This window comes from Lepidothrix coronata, unplaced genomic scaffold (assembly GCF_001604755.1).
Source record: "Lepidothrix coronata isolate B3197 unplaced genomic scaffold, Lepidothrix_coronata-1.0 Scaffold5, whole genome shotgun sequence".
NCBI lineage: Eukaryota > Metazoa > Chordata > Aves > Passeriformes > Pipridae > Lepidothrix > Lepidothrix coronata.
The window spans coordinates 967,337-988,241 of record NW_016690185.1 but is presented as its reverse complement, the minus strand read 5'-3'; the positions used below and the strand labels follow the sequence as shown (position 1 = coordinate 988,241).

Genomic DNA, 20,905 nt, shown 5'->3' with positions numbered 1-20,905 from the left:
AACAAAGTAGTCGTACGCATGAAAATTGAAGTTGTGTGCCACAAAGGCAGACCTTTCCATGGGGGAAGGGCTGAATGTGGCAAAATCATGTAAAATCTCCGTTCTCAGTAACATCTCGTTATTAGGAATGATGACTAAACCTCCAGGATTATTCTGGACTGTAAGTTATCAAGAGCCCACTAATTTCACATTAAAACCCATTGACTGCAACAGCGTGATTGAAGGGTTTTTAACAATTAACATAATCAGAAAATGAGCGGAGATAATTTTTATTCAACTCATTACTTTTTAATCATGTATTTCTTTTAATTAATATCTGCTCCGTGAAAATAACAAAAAGCCGAGTCCCAGAGCGGCCCCGGGCAGGAGGGGCGACCCCGGCGGCGGCAGCGGGGCGGGCCGGGGGTCTGGGGGCGGCGGGACCGGGGGGAGCCGAGGGAGCGGGGCCGGAGGGCGGCATTGCTCCCAAAGCCACCGCCGGGGCTGCTGCCACGGCCTCTCCTCAAAACAACCCCCGCCCCATGTCAAAAAGGCCCGGCTAGTATCGGGCTCTCGGACTCCCGCCTCCCCAAGCCCCGACCTCAAGGGGCGCAGGACAGCCTGGGCATATCCCAGATCCCCGACGCGGCGCCGAGCGAGCTCTCCCCAGTTCCTGCTCGCGGCCCTATCCTGCCAAGGAGAAAGGGGTGGAGGGCTCAGGGGGGAATGGGAAGCCGACCCCAGCCCCGGGAAGGCTGCCTATGCTGTCGCCGGTGTCAACAGGTGGCTGCTGCTGCTCAGCCCCACAGCCCTCGGAGCCCACCTCACCTGTGACAGGGGCAGCGTGCCCAGAGCCCCTGTGCGTGAGGCTGCGGGGGGGGGGGGGAGTGTGTACCCCCGTGTATGTGCCGGGTTTCATCGGCTCCTGTCCTTTCCTTTGATGAGTCGTTTAAGCCTCCTTTGTGACAAATTCAGGGGTTGTTGTGAGGAAGGGAATACCTGACTTGGAAAAAAACCCAAAACCCCTAAATCTGGGCTCTGGATATCCGCGCTCCGAAGGAAAAAAGTCACAGCAGTTCTCCAGAGGTCTGCGTGGGAGTGAGCCCCGGGAGGCAGCCCCAGCACTGTCCTCGTCGAGACAGAGCCGTGAAGAGGGGAAGGGCTCACCTGAAGTCTGTCCATCCATCTGTCCATCCGTCTGGACACTCATCTATCCTCACCACCATAGCCTGCCCCACTGCTCGACGCCCCCCGTGGTGCGCGGGAGGGCTGCGGGGGGAGAGCGCCTGTGCTCGCACGGGCGGGGGGCTCCACGCTCGTCGCCGGGGCCACGCACCTTGCAACAAGGAACCGTGAAGGAGAATTCCTGCGGCGGGTGTCCAGCTGTTGGACGGAGCTCACAGAAGCTGGCCCCACTCGGTGCTGGGACTGGCCGGTGTGTGTGTGTGTGTGCGTGTGTGTGTCCCCGCTTTCACCGCAAGCGAAGATGTTGAAAATCCCGTGGGAAATTTCCGGGATCAACCGTTCCTTATTTTTTTTTAATCATTTGTCGACAAAGGTATCCAGGCTCTGAATAGCTGGAAGACAGTGAGACATCAGTGCATGTAAGACAATCTCAGACATTCAAAAACCCGTGCCGCTGACAAAGGCTTGCCCAACCTGATGAAGAATTGACAGGTTCGTGTTGAATAAGTAACTCCTCTCTTTCAAACACTTCAGTGTATAAAAAGTAGGAAAATCAAATTTTATTCTTTTATAAAACCTCACAGCCTGACCTCTGTCTCTGGAACCTCCTTTCTTGAAAATTTACTTTGGGTCCTTTGGCCCTGGAAGGAGCCAGTGTAACTGTCCCCTTAAATGTGGATTGGAGCTAAATCCTGCCAGCCAGAGATTTCAGGGGCGTGGTGTGGGCAGGATGACCAGGTTGCCTCCACTGGCCCTGCAGGTAGATTTGTACAGTTCCACCCAGCAGAGAAAGATTGAGTATGCAGTATTAGATCAGTTTCAAGACTGGAAATGAGTTGTGGGTTTTTTATCAGTTGCTGTTAAGTCAGTCGGCTTGGACTTTTTTTTTGAGACGAGGTGGAACTAAATTTTTTTTAAATAAAAACGCTCTAAATGGAAAAAAAAAAATTAAAAAGAAACTATTACAAATAAACCATCCATAATTATCATCTCATCACTGTAAGTTACATTCACTACATGTGATGTTTACAACTGAGACAGTATTTGCTGTTTGGTTTTTTAATATAAATTCCATGTGAACTCCTGGAACAGGGTAAGTGACTTTTAGGTCACAGCAACAGGTTGAGACTGAAACATGGCAATGAACACTGTGAGGTGTGAAGGCAACTGTTTACAAAATTTCATCCAGTCTTCAACTGTCTGTAGTCTTTTGGAAGTGCCTGTTTATTCCTGCTAGCCATCTGGTACTCAGCATTATGTTTATAACCTCTTGACCAGAGCACACTCCCTTTCTTGCGTGCACGCAACCTCGGTGAACTCAGTTGAGCAGATTTGCAAATTCACAGATGAGAAAGTTTGGCCCTTTGTGGAAACCACAATGGACCAATGCTGGTGACATACCCCAGGCAGGAACAACACTTGGCTCTTCCCAGGTTCCTCGCAGCTCACAACAGTGCAGAGGCTACAGCTGACCGAGGCCTGGTGGGACACTAGACTTCTCCTCCAGAGCTGTCTCTCCCAACCCTTCACCAGCAGGCACCTTGTTGCTACAATAACCTAAAATTGTGCTGAATATTTGTATTTTTTTTTTAATTTTCCCAGAATCAACATAGATTAGGGTAAGCAATGCTTAAATTTCAATACCTTTACTGAAATAACCTATCATGTTTATGCTATCTTCTGTTAGGGCTCATCTTGCTGTGGTCTTTTATCCAGAGAAGAAAGAAAAAATTTTTTTTAGGAAATCATATTAATAAATAGATAATTTTCTACTATTATGGGTGAAAGAAAATACCTAGGTACAATGCAAAGAAGAGATGTAAAGCAAAGAACTCACCAGGACAGACTTGGAGACACCTGTCAAAATATTCTTTTTCCCTTAGCTGATTAGTTCAGATGTTCATGTTGGCTCCTTTACCATTGCTTCAGTCCTGGCCACGCATGTGCAGGAGGAAAGGACTCCTGCTTCTGGAGTGTGTCCTCCACTGGCTTATCCCAGGGGAGCTGTACCACAAGGAGTGAAACTTGATGGGTGCACAAGCAGATCCAGTGTCTGCTGAAGCCCAGCCATTCTCTTCCCTCATGAGCCGTGTTTTAGGCCTGTGCTTTGGGAACTTGGTAAAATTCAATGGAAATATATGACCAGCAAGAAACAATCTATGCAAAAGGGAAGAACAGCTTTGGATTGCTTCCTACTGAAGAGAAGACTGGGATGATAACTCACTGACTCCAGGGTTACTAAAAGCAGAATTTGGCTCACTGGGTATTTTTGAACATGGATAGTCATCCACACTATGAAAAGAATCTACCTTTGATATTATTTGCATCAATCAAGAAGTTATTAGTGTTAATTTCACTATTATGATGCTTCTAATGTTTCTGCTGTGTTTTAAACATTATCTTCAAATGTCTCTTTTCCTTCCATCATATTTCTTTTCCCTATACATTGGTTATTTCATCAGTATCATCCTGTTTTACTGCCATGAAAAATATGCAGTCTAACAGCTCTTCTTTCATTTCATAACAAATAGTACAATTAAGACTTAATTAGACTTAATATGAGTAAGGAAATGGCAATGCCACCCAGGACCTTAAATGTGATATCATTCAATTGCTCAAGCGCAGCATCCTGGAAAAAAAAAAAAAAAAAGAAAAAATGCCATCAACTTATTTCTAACTATATCTTTACAGACTGGCATGATTGTCTACTGTCAATTATTGTTTTTCTAGTCATGATTCTAAAAATATAATGTACTTTTTTTTTTCCTTTCCACAGCAAAAAACTCTGACAGGTGCAAGGAAATGATATTTCTTTGTGCAGTGGATTCATAGAGAGGATAATATGCAAACATTTAAGGTCTAAGAGAAGATCATACAGCACTATATATGATTTCTGAAGCTATCATGCTGTTATACACTTACAGAAAATAAGAGCCTTCATACAAAGATGTGGAGTTGTTTTCTCTCTTCAGAAATGTGCTGGTGTTAAGGAAGAGAGTTAGCTGATGTCTGTCTCGGTGTTCTCTCTCTATCTCCTTGGAAATGGGGAAATTATTGATGGCTTTCTGGCTTACCATTACAGGTCACTTCAATGCCTTCTGATACCCTAGCCACAGCGTCAGGACAGTGTCCAGGACTCCTTTGCTGAGCTTGTCCCAGCTGCATGTGGCCTGAGTATTCACAAGAGGCTACAAAAAAACATAGGTTTCAGAAGAAGGTGGATATGGAAAATGGGTCCTGGGCAGGTCTCTCTGGACAGTCTCTAGAGGATATTGGGTGGAGGTTCATGATTCTCCAAAATGAGAACGTGGTGATTTGGCTTAGGTGAGCAAATAGTCTGCTTCACAATTTGCCATATAATTGCCCAAGACAAACACATTGCAGATCCTGGTTGAGTTGGACAGCCAGGCACAGTAGGTGTAGTCACACCTCTTTAGAAAACTGTGATGTTATTAGTCTTTCCTTGTTTCATTTGGCAATTCTGGGAATAAAATGATTTTTGCAGAACATTCTTAAAAAAGTATTCTGTATGTGTCACTGACACACATTTTCCATAAGTCTAACATTGCTGAAGTTTTAGTTGGGGAAAGCAGTTTCTTGTACTCAACCAGAGAATGAGGTTCCTGAGTGTGTCTTCACATTTGGAATGGACTGCCAGGAAAAGTGGTGGAGTCACTGTCCCTGGACATGTTTGAGAAAAGACTGGATGTGGCACTCAGTCTAGTTGGCATGGTGATGATGGTCATAGGTTGGACTTGATGATCTCAGAGGTCTTTTCCAGTCTAAATGATTCTGTGATTCTGTGATATCAAGTGTCTGGCCTTCCCTGATTCCCTAGCAGCCAATGCAACATTATTGCTCCTGAGTGCTCAAGCTGGGATTTGGCATCTGATTTGCAAAACCACTGATAAACTTTGGGGTTTTCTGAATTAAAGACTGAAATTATTGTAAATCAACTATCTTTTTTTTTTCCTGACTTTTTGTTCTTTTACTCATTCTTCAGAGATTAGTGCAGATGTGACTCTGTCTTCTTGCCCTGAGCGAGAAGGCTTTCCTATTCTTAGCTATGCACATAGAAAAATAATGCTCCAATGGGACAGTGCTAGCAGGCACAGTGGCTCAAGCTGGTCAGAAATGGTGCAGTTAGATAAATGTTTGTCAACTGCTTTTAAACTAAGATTACACAACCTTTGAAAATAGAGTTGGCTCAGACCATTGTATGGTATTGCCAGGATGAGTTTGACTTGCAACTAACCAAAAATGTCTCAACATGATGCGTTTATTTAACATATTTACTTCCTCTCAAGTTCATTGCCATGGGTGTGATGAAGATGCATTAATTAATTATTTAATTATTAATTACATATGTGGTACTGTTTTCTGGACCACTTTCTGATGCTCTGTGGAATCTGAAAAAAAGTCATTTTAATTGGGTTACTTGCTGTTAGGGTTTGACATCAGTCACAACCAGCACACGAGGGAGCCAGCACTGGCCTTGTGAATTAATAGGTACGTGCAGAACTGTAATGGAGATGGGGAAGAAAAACTTTCCATCGGCAAGGAATAGTTGCGCAAAGAAGACATAATACACTGATCCTTTGTTCATGTTAAGCTTTGTCATCTTTGCAATGAAATTGGTCAAGAGATTTCCACAATGCCAGAAACAACTCTCTGTGGACAACATTCACACCTCCCTGTTCTTGCCAGCCCCTATTTCAGATGAAGAGTAGTCTGTCTTCTGTGCTGCAGTTTTGACTTTGGAGGCAGAGCCTTTTCTCCCCTTTCATCCTGCCCTCTGAGCTGCTGCCTGCCCCAGTCTCCCTTTCTGAAGCAATACCACTCTCCAAGCACCCAGCCTCCCAGTCATGCCTGACTCCCTTCTCTCTTAGTCATCACTTAATTTTCTGTCACTACTTTGACATTTATGGTCTGATCCTCTTTTTCCAGCCCTTTGGTGAAAATGCTTTATCCAAGCCCTGATCCTTTAAAGATAAAAAGAAAACTTGAAAAAAAGAGTTCAGTTCTCAGCTCACAGTGGCATAAACCAGGAGAAAGAATACTGAAGGTAACAGGGAGATGATCAGAAGGGAGAACCAAGTTCACAGCTTCAAACTGTTAGTTTTCTCTGGTTCACACTGCCGTCTCCACAGATCCAACAAGATGACATAAGAAATCAATACTCATTTGCTGTGTTCAATTTCTGCACTGTTAAGGTAAGACTCTTCCTCCTGCTAAATGACAGACTTTCCTATAGTCAGGGCAGGTATTGAAACACTTGGATGTATTTTCAAGAATAATTGGGACTATATAACCTCAGAAGATTTCTGGTATTCTTAGATATTTCTGAGATTTGCAGGCCAAGGCCAAATTCTGCTTGCTTTAGTTGTGAGTACAACCCCTTTGACAGGGTTGAGCAGAAAGGTAATGTCACCACTTCTGCCTGGCAACAAAATTTATCAGAGAAGGGGTCCATGCCTTCTTCAAGCCCTGGTTCTGAACCACAGCTGAAAAAGTTAGTGACTTGCTATTTTTACTTTGTAATATCATGTTTATTACTGATAAAAAGGAGAAGTATTTAATGACCAGACATCTTAGAGGTCTGCAGCAATGCATTTATTAATGTCAGAAATGTTTATACTCCAGTTATGCCTTGGAGATTTCATCTGAAAGTCTTGAGTTTGATTGTTGGGTTTTTTTAAATTCTTCTCTTTCCCCTTTTTTTTTTCTATTTTTTCTTTCTCCTTTTTCCCTTTCTTTTTTTCCCTCGCCCCACCCCCCGAGACCAGTTTCCACTCGGAGGAAGAACACGTTCTCTCGCAGGAGAATATTTAAGTTTCTCAAGGCGTGGGAAAACACATTCTCCTTGACCTGCGAAGATGAAGGCGCAGCTTTATCCTCTCCAGCCGGTCCTTCCCGGTGCCCGTGCAGACCCACGGGACGGATGCCTCTGGTGACGATGGTAAGCGACCAGTCCGGGGTGTTTTTCCGTTGCTCCCTCGGGATGCAGCTGCTGTCAGGGCTGTATGGGACACTCCGAGGGCCCTTTCTAGCCCCCCGCCGCCCCTCGGTGGGCGATGTGCGGGAGTGCTGCTGCCCTCTCCCGGGGGGATGCGGGCAGCCCGGCCGTGTCCGGGGTCCGCACTGCGAGGACACCCCGCTCCCTGTGGCAGGACAACGGGGCTTTTTGGTAGCCGGCTGGGCCGAGGGTAGTTTAGGGGCGGCAACCGGTCCCTGTTCCCGTCTCCAGGCTGTGGGCTCCGGCTTGCTACAGGCATTACCGCCGCCCCAGGCTTTGTCGGTGCTGAGGCTGCACCCCTGCTAGTGAGCTAAGGAAAGGTGACCATCTTCTGGCCCCTCGGCCACCCGGCCACACGCATCCTGCTAAGCGGCTTCAGGCTTCCACACGTAGCAGCCTTGCTAGACATGGTCCCCAAAACAGCAGTCCCCGTGCAGGAGGGTACTGTCTGGCTTCGGACAAAGCCTCGGTGGGACCTGCTCGGAGACGGGGCAGGGGGGCTCAGGGAAGGTCCAGGACCCAACCTAGGGCCCTTGCCCTGATCATTTGCAAGTACAGGAGATGTGATAATTTTTTGATCAACTCTCACATTTCTCTGTGTCAAACTCATGATGTGGTTTTAATTTGTTTTCATTCATTGCTTTGGAAGCCAGTTCTTCAGAGCTGAGGCATTCAGCCCACTCAGAGAAGTCAGATGCTTTCTGTTGGGTGCTCTTCGACTGCCTGATGGCATCTTTATTGCCTTTGTTGTTGTGTTTTCACACTGTTGTGTTGTCTGTCACGTATTTGCCTCATAAGCCACCAGCGTGCCTGTAGCAAATGTGGATAGAGCCTTCCCAAATCTTCGTTCGTGAAGCCTAGCCATGATGATGATGATGATGATGATGATGATGTGTTTTCACAAATCTATCCTGGATATTTACATGCCGTGACATTTACTACGTGACTGGCACAAGTCAGCACTGGGTGGGCCAGGTGACGTGGAGCTGGTGGAGCTAGGTATGACTGTGTGTGTGGGGAGCTTCAGTCACGAACTCCCAGCAGCTGCCACTGTTGTGGCACCGTCAGCCAGCACTGTCTACTGTCACCGGTGCCATGTGTGCAGTACTGAATCGGCTGCAATAAATGGATGGGGCCATTCCTGTTTGGCTCTGTTATTCCTGGAGGGACCGTGCTATGGAATTGTAGGGCTCTGCTTTGTCTCTCTGGTGTGTCTGACCAGAGACTCAGTCAGAGGCCCATGGAAATGGCTGAAAAGAATTTTAGTCAGACGGGACTGGCATGGGGTCAAGGTCCTGCCAGATAGTCTGGTACTTCAACCCTCAGCCAGGGGTTACCTACTCCTCTACTCTCTTCTCCTGAGCTGAGCAGAAGAGTTTTCCTTTCGTGGCTGTGGTTTAAATCAGAATCAGCCACGGGGAAGTTTGGAACTAGGTACCAACAAAGGTGGTACCTGAACTAAGGTGTCCAGCTTCAGATAAGATGCGGGAAATACGTTGCCTGCAGAAAGCTGCAGTTTATTTCTCCATCATCAATTCTTTCTCTGTTTTGGGATTTTTTTTTTTTAAATTGTTGCTGTATTTCAGCATATTTTAAAGTCACTTCCCATACCGCAGATACCCTTCGATTCCCTTTGCCGTGGGAGAGAGCGTGAAATAGATGAAACGCACGGCACAGACACCGCGCTTCCCGCGGAGCAGGACGCATCCGAGGCAGGTACATCCCCCGGGCACAGGTACAGCCCCTACCCGCTTCCGGCCCTGAGGACGCCCCAGCGCCGTGTCCCGGGACGAGATCCCGGGACGGGACGCCGGGACGGGCCCCCGCCGCTCCCCGCCGCTCCCCGCCCCGCCCCGGGACGCGCCCCTGGGCCGGCCGGCTGCGGCCCCGCCCTTTGGCCTCGCCCCTTCGCCGCTGGGGCCAATGAGCGGCGGCGCCCCGCGGCGGGGGCGGGCTCTTCCCGGCGCGGCACTTCCGGTTCCTCGGCGAGGCCGCCATGGCGCCGCCGCAGAGCTTTTCTGGGGTGCTGCTGCTTGTCCTGGCGCTCGCTGTGCTCGACCCTGCCGCCGCCGCCGCCGAGGAGCCGCGCTGGGCCCCGGCACTGGAGGCGGCGGAGGGGCTGGCGGAGGAGCTGTGGGGCGCGGGGCTGCCCGGCGACCTGCCCGAGCTGGAGCCCGAGTGCCGCAGCCTGCTGGCCGCCTTCGCGGAGGGCTGCGCGGCGCTGACGGGCTGCCTGGGCCGGCGCGCCCGCCCGGTGCGGCTGTGCCAGGGCTGCCACGGGCTCTACCGCCGTCTGCTTACACTGTACGGCAGCATCGCCCGCGCCGTCGGGGTGCGTCCGGGGTGAGGGAGGTGCGGGGCTACCGGGGCGGGCTGAGGGCCTAGGCCCTTCTCTTGAGGCTTCCAGCCGTGGGAGTTCAGTGCCGGAGCACGTCGGGTGGAGGTGGGATCATCGGGAAGGCAAGCTAGAAGCCTTACCGGCGTGCACAGGGCAGTTTGGCAGAGGCTGGGAATGTGTGAGAATCGCTGCTGCCAGTGACGGCCACCTCCTGCTCCGTGGGGTGGCGTGGTCCGTGTAGCCAGCTCCTGGCACGGCCAGGGGCAAGTAGCTCCACCTGCAGAAAAAAGCTGTGCAAGTGGAAAAACTTGAGCTGTTCTTGCTGCTGTAGCAGTGGCTGAAGCAGTGCTCTGGCTTACATGTCGTATAGCACTAATGGGGAACACTGCCAGAGCTTAGTTGCCTGACACTTCTTGGAAAATGGATGGTCTGTGAAACTGTGGTGAGTGATGCACATCATCTGTAAGGAGCCGTGTCATGGTTTTCTTGGCTCCAAAGGTGATGGGAGTGTGTGGCAGCAAACTAGAAGTCTTGAGCACTGGCTGGAGTCAATGCACCCTCCTGGTGGGAGAACCTTGGCTGAAGCTGGGTTTTCAGACTTTGATCATACTGTTATTTGGTTTTGGTTTTCGGTGGTTTTTTTTTTTTTCATTTCTTAGTGTTGGATGTGGTTCATGGCTTGTTTTGTGTGTTCTCACCCAGTTTATCCATTTGTAAAAGTTAGTTCCTGGGACGATGCGAGGATGACATTAGTGGATCAGACCAAAGGACCTTTGATCTGTGATGAAGTGGGTGCCCTGGTAAGAGAGCACATTTATAGCAGTGCGTACCCTGGACTGTGCTTCCAGTCTTGGGATTTCTGAATCCCAAACTTTAGAATTGCAATTGATGAGAAAAATCTGTTGCTTTTTAAACGCAGGAAAACTTCAGGTGCTGCAGTGTCCAGCTGCAAAGCCTTTCACAGCTTAAGTACCTGTTGTTGGAAAAGTGTTGCTTTTGGGTGATGTTGGGTTGTTTGCCCGGTTCTCCTCACCACTCCAGTGCTTGTATTGGAAAAGTGCATGGATGTTCACTTGGTAATTGCCCTTTCCAGGGCAAATGTATAGCTACTGGTCTCGTGTTTTAGTTTGCAAACATGTAGTCTATTTTATCTGTTGCTCTTATGGAAGCTGTTTGTACCAGTGACTAGGTAGTGTGAAAGGGAAAAATTTAGTATGCAATTCTCTTGGGTACTTTTAGCATGATATTTTGGCTAGGAATAGGCTGCCAAACATATTCCAGTACTTACAATATGTATGAACACATTGTATCTGCTGTGCTTGAATACTGGCAGCCTGGGAGGACTGGTCCACTCTGTGGTGTGGAAGACAAATCTGTATGAGAGAGCAGTTGGCTTTCCTTCTGTGTGTGGATTAACTAACCAAGTAAATAAAGGAGGTGACCTCTTGCAACCTCAGTCCACAATTACAAGTGGTCAGGTATCTGATGTTTTTATCTTAACAATAGTTAGAGTGCAGTGCGACAAGGGCAGCCAACTTAAGTGTTGGACATCTCTGAAATGTAAAATCCTCCTCCCTAGGCTAATTAAAGAATCAATTAGGCAAATATACGTAAGGAATTATTTAGGTTTACTTGATTCAGTTTTGGTAAAGTGTTTTTTCCTACTCATGAGCCCAGGTGGTGAGGAAATTTCACAGTTAGAGCCTTTGTGAAGCAACCAGAGTTTCCCAGATAAGCAACATTCTTGTCTTCTCTAATTCAGTAGAAATGAAAGTCAGTGAATGTGGGAGTTACCAGATGTGGCAATATTTGACTTCTGCAGTTGAGCCTCCAAAGGAAAGGTCTTGTTTAACCCAACCCCCACCCCATTTTAACAAAGAGAGGCAGAAAGTGGATCTCTTGTAAAGCTCCATAAGGAACAAATTTCTCATTAAAGAGATTATTTTTTCCTATGTTCCACGTCGCTTATCAAAGAGGCTTTTGGCAGCTTTGGCAATTTTGAGAAGTGCTTAAGTCAATTTAGCAGCCAGAAACCAGGAGCTAGAGCATGGCAGTCAGCTGACTGGAGGTCATGGTTCCGTGTCTGAATTCTGACTGGGAGACTTCCTGTTCTGTAACTGCTTTTATAATTTTTCTCTGCTTTTTTACGAGCTTGGTCCAGAGAATAAGTTGCTATATGAGTTGTGCCAGAGACTGCTGTGAGGTGTTGGGTGGCTCACTGAGAGAGATGAGCTTGGTGCCTGTGTGTGGGGAGGATGAGAGCCCAGCCTGGCCACAGGCCTGGGGGAGTGAGCGCAGGCACTGCTTTGCAGAGGACTTTTCCTGGTGTTGCTGCACTGGGGGGAAGTTTGCTGTTGGTAGAGTACATTGGTACAGTGGTTTTGGAGGCTGTTTCTATTGTTTGGGTTTGGTTTGTTTGAGACCACTCCATTGCTTCAGCTCCTTCAAGTGTTCCTTCTGTCTAGTGAACAACCCCATCCTTTTCTCTGGCTGCACATGCCTTGAGCTGGCTCCTGTGGTAGCAGCCCAGGAGTGGATGAATATGAGCCACCTGGAAGAGAAGGCCCTGTCTTGTGCTTGTTTTTTCTTTTTATGTTGTCGTGTATTTTTGACTGACTTGTGTGCATTTCCTAGTAGGTCTGCAGAGACCACTTGCAATAAGCTGTGTTGTTCACAGTATGAGTTGGAGGATCAAAAGATTTTTGTTCCATCAGTTCTGCTCTGCTTTTCTGAAAATATCGATGCGATGCGTTGTGTGATTGTTTAGCTGTGCTTGTGCAAACTATGTTTCAAAATTTTCCCTTTGTATTCTTAACACTTGTTTGCTTCTTTTGTTGTTTCCTTTTGTTTCTAGAATTCTTCTGAGAGCCACAATTGTGCCAAAAGCATCTTGACCTCAGACAGGCTGCAGATAGTTGTGACCCTTTCGGAGTTCTTTAATGAAACCTGGGAGGCAGCCAACTGTGCAAGTATGTGACTCATTCTGTAGCTTTTGTGCTGCTGTTATGGCTTAGCCCCAGAAATTGGACAGGTCAGAATTGTACTTATTTGTTTGAATATCAGTAGATAACATGGAAATCCTAAACTATAGCCACTCCAAGAGGGTTTTCTTCTGTAAGGGCCAAAATTTGAGGGCAGTAATCTGTTGGAAAACTTAGTTGCTATATAAATATTTCTTTTAGGTTAATAGATTAGTAGTCTTGCTAGTTTTTCTTGTGATTTACTTTGCTGGAGAATTTTTTTAGCTTCATTGTGGTTTTTTGTCCGTCTTTCCATTTTTAAAAAAACTTGGATAAGAATCTTTTCCTTGTTTGTTAGGGAAGTTATTAACTCTGGGATGCTTACATGTTGAACAGTATCTGCCTGCACAGCCATGATTTGATTTCATTTTATGGGTGGAGAGTGTCCAAGTGCATAGTTGTGTCTCACGTCCCAGTGCTGGTGCTGCTGTGCCGTGCTAACAGCTAAACTATTGCTGTTTGCTATTCCCCTGGTGTGCTTTGTGGGACCCTGCACTAACAGGTACACTAGGAAAGAGTGGGAATACCAATATGGAGCTGAGTGTTAAAGATGCTGGATTTGCTGCAGAATCCCTTGAGAGCCCAGAAGAGTTTGTTTTCGTTTGTGAGGGCTGGAAAGGCAGAACAGGAGCAGCTCTGTGGACTGTGCTGTCCTGCCATGCTTAGCCTGTGGACTGTGTGCTGCCTGCCCAGTGCCCGGCTGAATGCTTACCCTCACTGCTGCTGATGCTTGCTTCTTTCAGAAGAATTTTCTAGGATATTGGCTTACTCTCATGATGCTGTTGCTGAACACCTAAATTCCCAAATGCTCTTGTTTTCGAGGCTCTGGCTGGTTAGAGCACCTAAAGCAGGGTAGGATGGATGGAAGCAGTAACATGGTAGGGTTGAGCCTATGACTGGGAGGAAAGCCCCAGAGCTCCCCTCAAAGCTGGTGAAAAGCTCAGCTCTTTTCTTAAAGAATAATAATCTACACTCTGATTTCTACTATTGTGTTTGTGGTCTGGCTGTTTCCTGGGTGCTCACTGTTTCATCTCCACTGCTGGTGCACAAAATGGCTGCTACTGTTGCTGGGCAAAGCCAGATTTGCGGGCTGGAAAATAAAAGTAATGTCTTGTTTTATCTCAAAGTCCAAAGATAATTCAGTCCCCCTCTTCAGAAAGCTCTTGATGATAGTCTTCATCTTTCACTTAATCAAGGCCAATTAATTCTGAAAAGTGTTCTCGATGACGAGTTAGGTCAGCAGGTCTGAGACATCAATGGCAGGCAGATAAGGAATCGCAGTGTTGACTAGACCTGTCCTTTATAGTCGAGAGCTCTTTTTACAGGAGTGTCTGGGGCTTGCCAGCTGTGGAAATGTTAGGAATTAGAATATCCTGATGTTTTTCTTTCTCTTTGACAGATTGTTTAAAGAATAACAGTGAGGGATTATCAAATTCTACTGAAGAATTCCTGGATTTATTCAATAAATCTCTGACGTGTTTTGAACATAACCTTCAGGTATTTATGCTGTGTATTTAAGAGAAGCTCTAAATCCTCTAATTGCTACCAAAATCTTATTGATGTTGAATAAACTGCAGATACAAACCAGACAAATAAACTGCTGCTGAGTTTGTGAACTGTAGGCAGATAAAACAATGTTCTGTAAAACGCAGTTTACAGATTGAGAGCTTAAAATTAATTCTAACTGATACTTACCTTGACTTCATTTTGTATGTAATTGCAATGCTACTTTGCATCAGAATTTCTGAATTCACCGTAGTTGATAATTATACAGTAAGAAATATCATGTGCGCATGCTGTAAGTCTCTTTTTCTTTCTCTTTGTAGAATTGTTGTGTTTTGGCGTAGAAATTCAGTCTTTAAATATCCTTTTGATAATGTGGACTAGTTCAGAAAGGCCAGATACCTTAAATTGTTGTAAAATTTCTTTTGACTCTTAAAATTACGAGTAGTTAAAATTTGGCCATATTGCAAATATGGCCAAATATATCTTCCTTAGTGAAATAAATGTGGTAATCATCCTAAGAGAAAATGCCCTATATAGCCTGAGAAACTGTGCATATTCCATTTCAATCAGAAACTGGCCAAGTTACGGGATCATTCAGTAGTAGAAATGGGAAATGATGGGTACGGGACAATCTCTGAGGGAACTGCTTTTTTGTTATTAATGCTTTCTGGGAAATGTGCCTTTATAGGCCTTGTTCATTTTATAGGCCTTCTTTAGCCTACTGATCACTTCGAGTGTCTAAACTAGAACTTGACCTCGTGGTCATTGGGTTGCTGATACAGCCATGACTGTGTTAAAATATCTTCAGAGACTGTAGTTTTGTTTTTGAGTGCATTGTGTTGCGTGCAGGAGGTGCCGAAGGCCACAGATGAAAAGGGTTGCTCAGTGTGGCACCGTCTGTCCCTGTCAGTCTAGCAGTCAATATAGCAGTAGCAACCTAACAAATCAAACCAATTTTTTTGTAATGCCTTAAACCAGCATTCATGCAGATTTTTATAACCCTAGGGACAAACCGTTTATCTGTCACCAAATAACTACACAGAAGTGTGTAAAAACTGCAATGAAACCTACACAAAGTTGAATGACCTGTATAACAACTTGCAGAGGATGAACAGGCAAAGTGATGAGTCTGGGCACTCCGCACACTTATGTATCGACGTGGAAGATGCAGTAAGTGTTTATTAAGACTCAGCACGGAGGCCTTGTCATGGGGATCTTTATTAATCTCAGCCATTTGTGCTTGTCTTGCTAGGGATTGGCTTTTCCCTTTGGGTGTCGGGCAGTATGGGCAGCAGTGCCTTTGGCAGGCTGATGTCCCATGGCGGGAATTTAGCTTGGTGGGGCTGCCTTGCTGGGTCTTGTCCTCAGCTGGGGCTGCAGGAGCGTGACTGAAGCTCCTGATCTCCCAAGTGCGTTCCAGTTTGAGTAGCTGCACTTTTCGTTTCTTGTTACTGTGAAAGGGATGGATTTAAAAAAAAAAAATCTCCTAATCTTCTGGCTTTTAATATGAAGCTTTACTGCTATTGTTCTAGCTGGTGTATTAATTGATTCCTTATTGTAGCAGCTGTTTCTAGAGGTCCTCAGCACTGATGACATATGTTTGGAAAAAGCTTCTGTATATTGTGGGAGTTTAAGTGGCTGGGCTAAAGGAGTGCTTGTCAAAAGTGTGGGATTAGTCCTGTCTCCACAGGCTGTCAGTGAGCCACATGCCTGTTTCCCAATGTCTGCATGTATCTGAGTATAGTTGTGTTTTTGAAGCTTGTAAAAGTTTTGATATGAAATCTTGGCCTCGTCTAAGTTGTCTGTTTCTACATTTCCAGGGATTTGCTTGTTTTTGGGGGGAGTTCTGTTAAAGTGCTGTTTTCTGAGGTGATATTTGAACACTTGAATGTCTTGAGGCCTGAGTGTTTGCCATGCCATGCTGCACAGAAAAAAATGCATGTGCTTGCTTTCATGGTTTGCTTATGTTTTCCTTTTAGATGAACATCACTCGGAAGCTTTGGAGCAGGACTTTCAACTGTTCTCTTCCCTGCAGTGATACAGTCCCAGTGATTGCAGTTTCATCCTTTATTCTCTTCCTACCTATTGTTTTTTATCTTAGTAGCTTCCTTCACTCAAAGCAGAAGAAACGGATACTCATTTTGCGTAAGTGGTGGTGTTGGCATTTCACTGTAAGAGCTGGGTGGTGCCAGGGATTTGCTTGGCTCGTGTGGGAGAGGAGCCCAGCCAGATCTGCCTGCAGCTGTGCTGACGGCGCTAATAGCAACTATTAGTCTGCTGCTGTCCCCTGAAGAAGGGTAGGAAAGAGCTTCAGCCGTATCTTTTCATTAAAGTTTCTGGACGTGAACAGAAAGCTGTTTGCAAGTCTGTGTCGGATAAATAGAGGGAGTGGAGAGACTAGTTTTAGGGAATTCTTAGTGTTTAATTTTCATATAATTTTTCCTTTTCTAGCCAAGCGCATCCAGTCAAATGCCAGTCTCGTGAACATCCAAGAAAAATACAGCTGAGCTGCAAAACAAAACCTGAGAACTGCTGCTGGTATACAGTGGGTACAATTGTGTTGGAATGAGGCCGGCACAAAAGAGGAGTTAATTATGGTTTAGTGTAATGATACAGAGCAACACAAGTTAAACAAAATGCTGTCTGACTTCTAAGCGAGGGTATTAACAAACATGACAAGGCAGGGCTGTGTGACACTGTATGGACTCTGGTTTTGAAAAATCTGTGGTGTTTTTTTTCAGTCTCGGACTGAAGCGGGTGTTTTTCTGTTTCTAAGCTTTTGTACTTCACATCAATAGAATAGCTACACTTTCCTTGCATGGTATTTTCCTGTATTCATCATATTTGTTTCACGAAAACATGAGATTTTGAATCTTTTTGAGGTGATTTTGATAGACAGGCAAAAATTGAAATAATGTTTGATGTTCTTGCTTAAAACATTATTTTTAATTTCACATAATATTCAGACTTAGGATGGACAGGAAACCTTTAAAAAAGAAAAAGTTCCTATCTTTCCTATACCACTGTAAAGTCATGCTGCTGGGATCTGTTAAAAAAAACAACAAAAACAAACAAAAAGGCATGACAAATGAAGAGAAAGTGGTAATATGTAGTGTCCAAAACAACAACAAAAGCAGCACAACTGCCAGTGCTGGACTTGAATAGTAATCATTGATGGCTACAGTATTCAGTTATCTCTGGAACAGGTGGCATATTTAGTCTTTTGCACACTTTAACCGCTAAAATAATTGCTTTTCAAATGCTATATTTTTCAGAGGTTTATTTTACGTGTCTGTTTGGGTTACAATGTTTCACTGTCTTTATTGTGCCATTTCCTTTCCTTTTTAATTATTAAGTGTTCTGGGTTTTTTTAAATGTTTTTGTAGAGGAGAAGTGAGGTAAAGTCAATTCACTGGAGATGCTGAATTTCCTGTTCTAGAACTTGCTATGGCTTAATACAGAGGTGTTTACAGGAACTTTGTAGGGGAGAAGTCGCCTTTGGGTTCTCTTAACTTAAAAACTGTTCTGAAGGACAACGAATATACTGTGTTGGAAATTGGTGACTTTCAAGAAATAGTGTAAAAATATTATTCCTGTGAAATAGATGGATGTAAACAAATTTGGGCTTGCAGAATTCCAAAGCTGATGGAGAAATTCGTGCAATAACTGCAGGAATGGGTAGTGCTGCTGTCACTCTGTGGGCACAATTCAGTGGCTGCAGCAATACTGCCAGTTCGGTTTGTTTATTGTATTTCTGATTTGGGAGAGTGGTGGGATTGAAATGATTTATAGCAGTACCTGGGCTTAATGAATGCCAGAGTCTTTGCTCCAATTTTTAAATGTGTTTTCTAACCTTGAGATTAAAAAATAATGGCCATTACTAAATGGCTAAAAAAATTTAAATTTCTCTTGCAATCTGTGTCTGATGTCTGTCAAAACCCCGCATGAAATTGTCTTATGTATTTGATTTGCTTTGTTACATTTTTCCTTTATTTTAAGGCTCAAATAAATATATAACAGTGTAACAAAACAGTCCTAAATCTCTTCAAATAATTGGTTTTCTTGGTTTTTTTTTTTTTTTTTTTTTTTTTTTTCTGTTAGGACATACTATTTATTTTGAAGTCAAGTTGACAGTATGTTTAATAATAAGTAAAATACTGTGTTAGCAATTGGTCCCACCCACAATTGCCTTTTTGTGTTTTGTCAGTAAGAAGTATCTATCTCCTGCTGCTTAACATGTGAATTGCGAGATCAACAGTCACTTTGTTTTAGGTAGCTTACAACAATAACATAAAACTGTTTCTCTTGCTTATTGCATAAAGTTACCTTCATGTGGCTGGGAGAGGCGTGCTGCCTTTAAATTAAAAAAATATTTTTTTTTTTTTTATATCTATTATTCTTAAACTTCAACTTTCTGGGACTTAATTCAGCTGCCTGCTCTAATAGCATTACATTGATTTGGGACATCATATGATTGAGAGCTGTTCAAAGGAATCTTTCATTCGTGCAGATAAAGCCAGTTTGAATGTGCAGCATTTCAGAATGACAGCTTTTATACTGTAAGCAGTGGCTTTTTGAGCACATTCATGTTAAGTAGGTCTGAAAGTCATTACTTTTGGATATGGTGCTTAAGCACTTTAAAAAAAAATCAGCTTTTCTTATTTTCCTCGCTCCCAAGCCAAACGGAAATACTCATGTGACTTTTGTTTTTGATTTTAAAGCAGCAGCAAAGTTTACACTTGGGATTTTTAATAATACATCTATTTTCTCCTTTTCTCTTTTTTTTTCCCCTGCCCCAAACTTTGTACTACTAACTTTCTTTACACAGTGTTATATTTTTGGTAGGATATTTCATATATAAATGGATTGAATTCTCTTTGTACTCTATTTGCTAGAGAAATGTGGAAGCACAGAGACTGTGTTGAAAGAGAAATAGAATTCTTTTTGCTGCTACTCTTTCATCTTGGTTTATTTTTTGCCTTTTTAGTATTATATATATTAAGTAGCATAAACTTTGAAATACTGATTGTTTGTATCTCTTTTGTGCAAATAAAAATTTCTTACTGTGGGATAGCACTTCGATTCATATTTGTACTTACTAGGAAACCTCTAAACATGGAAAGTCAGCTGTAATAAAGATTGTCAATAAACAATGAACAGTGTGGTTACTTACTTGCTTCATCTATGGTAGTTTTATACTCATGCTGTTCTGGGTTTGCGTTCAGAAGCACCTGCTTATTATTCCCCATTATTCCATTTGCAGGAAAACAGCATCAGAAAGATGTTTTCAGAGCAGTGCTGTACTGAATTACAGAACAAATGAATGGCAACTGCTGAGAAAGGGTGGAGTTTAGCTGGGTCAGAGCCTCCTGGAGTCTATGGAAAGGCTCCTGTTAGTTGCAATGGAGTTTCTTGGATGGGTGTGCCTGAGTAAGGCTGGTGGGGATAACTTACTGTCTTTGTGGGGAGGCTTCTGGTTGCCTGCACTGGCCACTTTCAGTGTCAGCAGGCACGGAGTTGGTGTTGGATTGCTGTTAGGCTGCAAGATTTTTTTAAAAACGGCAGTGCAGCGCGTCACCGTGGAGAGAGCTCGGTGTCTCGCCTGAGGGCAGGAGCCTTGTGCACTAGTGGTGGGATGTGGATTTCTCAAAGGCAAATTTAAATCTCAGTGTATCCCTTGCAAGGGACTTCCAGGAAGGCTGGGGAAATTGTAATGCCGGTCCATGAGGTATGGCTTCAGCTGGAAAACTAGGGACTGTTCTGGTTGCCTGTATGCTTGGGGGAGAAGCTTGAAAGGAAATCAGCACAGGGGAAAGGCAAGTGGGAAGAGCGGAGGATTTACCTAATGAGTGGAGCAGAGGCTCTGAGAGTAATTGAGGGTGGAAATGGGGGTCTGTAAACACACATGGAACTAAGCGCTTCAGATGGAGACGCTGCTAAAGTGCACAGGTGGTTGAAATATTCTGAGAAAAGATGGTATGAATGGGACCCTGATTGCAGCTGAGCTGGAAGGGGGATGCTCTGGCTTCTTGGTGGAGGTGGGCCTGGGTGAGGAAACAGTGCAGCTGAGCCCCGGGTCCCCCACTGGTCTGTGATGGGACATGCAGGGGGGCTGCCTGCATAGGTCAGGAATGGGAGGAAGTAGTAGGATGACAACAGGGACTTTCTTCTGAGTTACTCAAAAGCAACTGCTTTCTTCTGGTAGGACACCTGAATTGTATGATGGTGTCAAAATAATCTTGGTTCAAAGGTTCTTTACAAAGCTCCTGTTCTATTTTGAGCTGAGTGAGGACTCTTGTTTAGCATTGAACAAGGGACTTCTTCAAAACAAACCAGAAATGTATATATTTTGTGTAATGACTGTTTTTTCCATCTTTATTAAATACCTGCTACAATCACAAAATGGCTTCAGTTTCCTGATGTTTTGTTTCTAGTGCATTCTGTCCAGTTAATCAAGTACCGTCAAATCTTTTTGTGTTTCTGCTAATTTATACCTTAGTTTTCGTGCCCTGAATATAGAGTTTCTCTGGAATGATAAACTATGTGATTAGCAAAATTACTGCACTCCTAATCAGAATGTATGAGTAACTTACCAATTTTTGTTCATATTTCATTGTGAATTTTCCTTCTGAGACTGTTGTAAGCTTTTTTAGCCTGATATTCAAGTTTGTGCAGGATGCACATTCTGTGTCTTTGCCAGTGTAAAAAGTTACACATCGGAAGAGCTGATCCAGTAAATTCTGCAACTGCTCTGGAGCATTGCTTCTCCCAGCATTGTGATAGGTGTCTGTTGCTACTTGTTGGAGTCAGCCAGGATGATTTATGTGCAATTAGTGCGTTAATGTGGCCTTGTGTTGTGCC

General features: G+C 44.6%; 1 protein-coding gene across 1 annotated transcript; it reads left to right on the top strand.

Annotated features, from left to right (window-relative positions):
• The first annotated feature begins 9,169 nt into the window (after window positions 1–9,169).
• On the top strand, window positions 9,170–19,201 carry OSTM1 (osteopetrosis associated transmembrane protein 1). Its single transcript, XM_017830190.1, has 6 exons — window positions 9,170–9,512; window positions 12,373–12,487; window positions 13,938–14,035; window positions 15,050–15,214; window positions 16,024–16,189; window positions 16,496–19,201. The coding sequence occupies exons 1-6, from the start codon at window positions 9,177–9,179 to the stop codon at window positions 16,549–16,551; spliced, it is 936 nt and encodes a 311-aa protein (XP_017685679.1). The 5' UTR covers window positions 9,170–9,176; the 3' UTR covers window positions 16,552–19,201.
• Window positions 19,202–20,905: the final 1,704 nt, after the last annotated feature.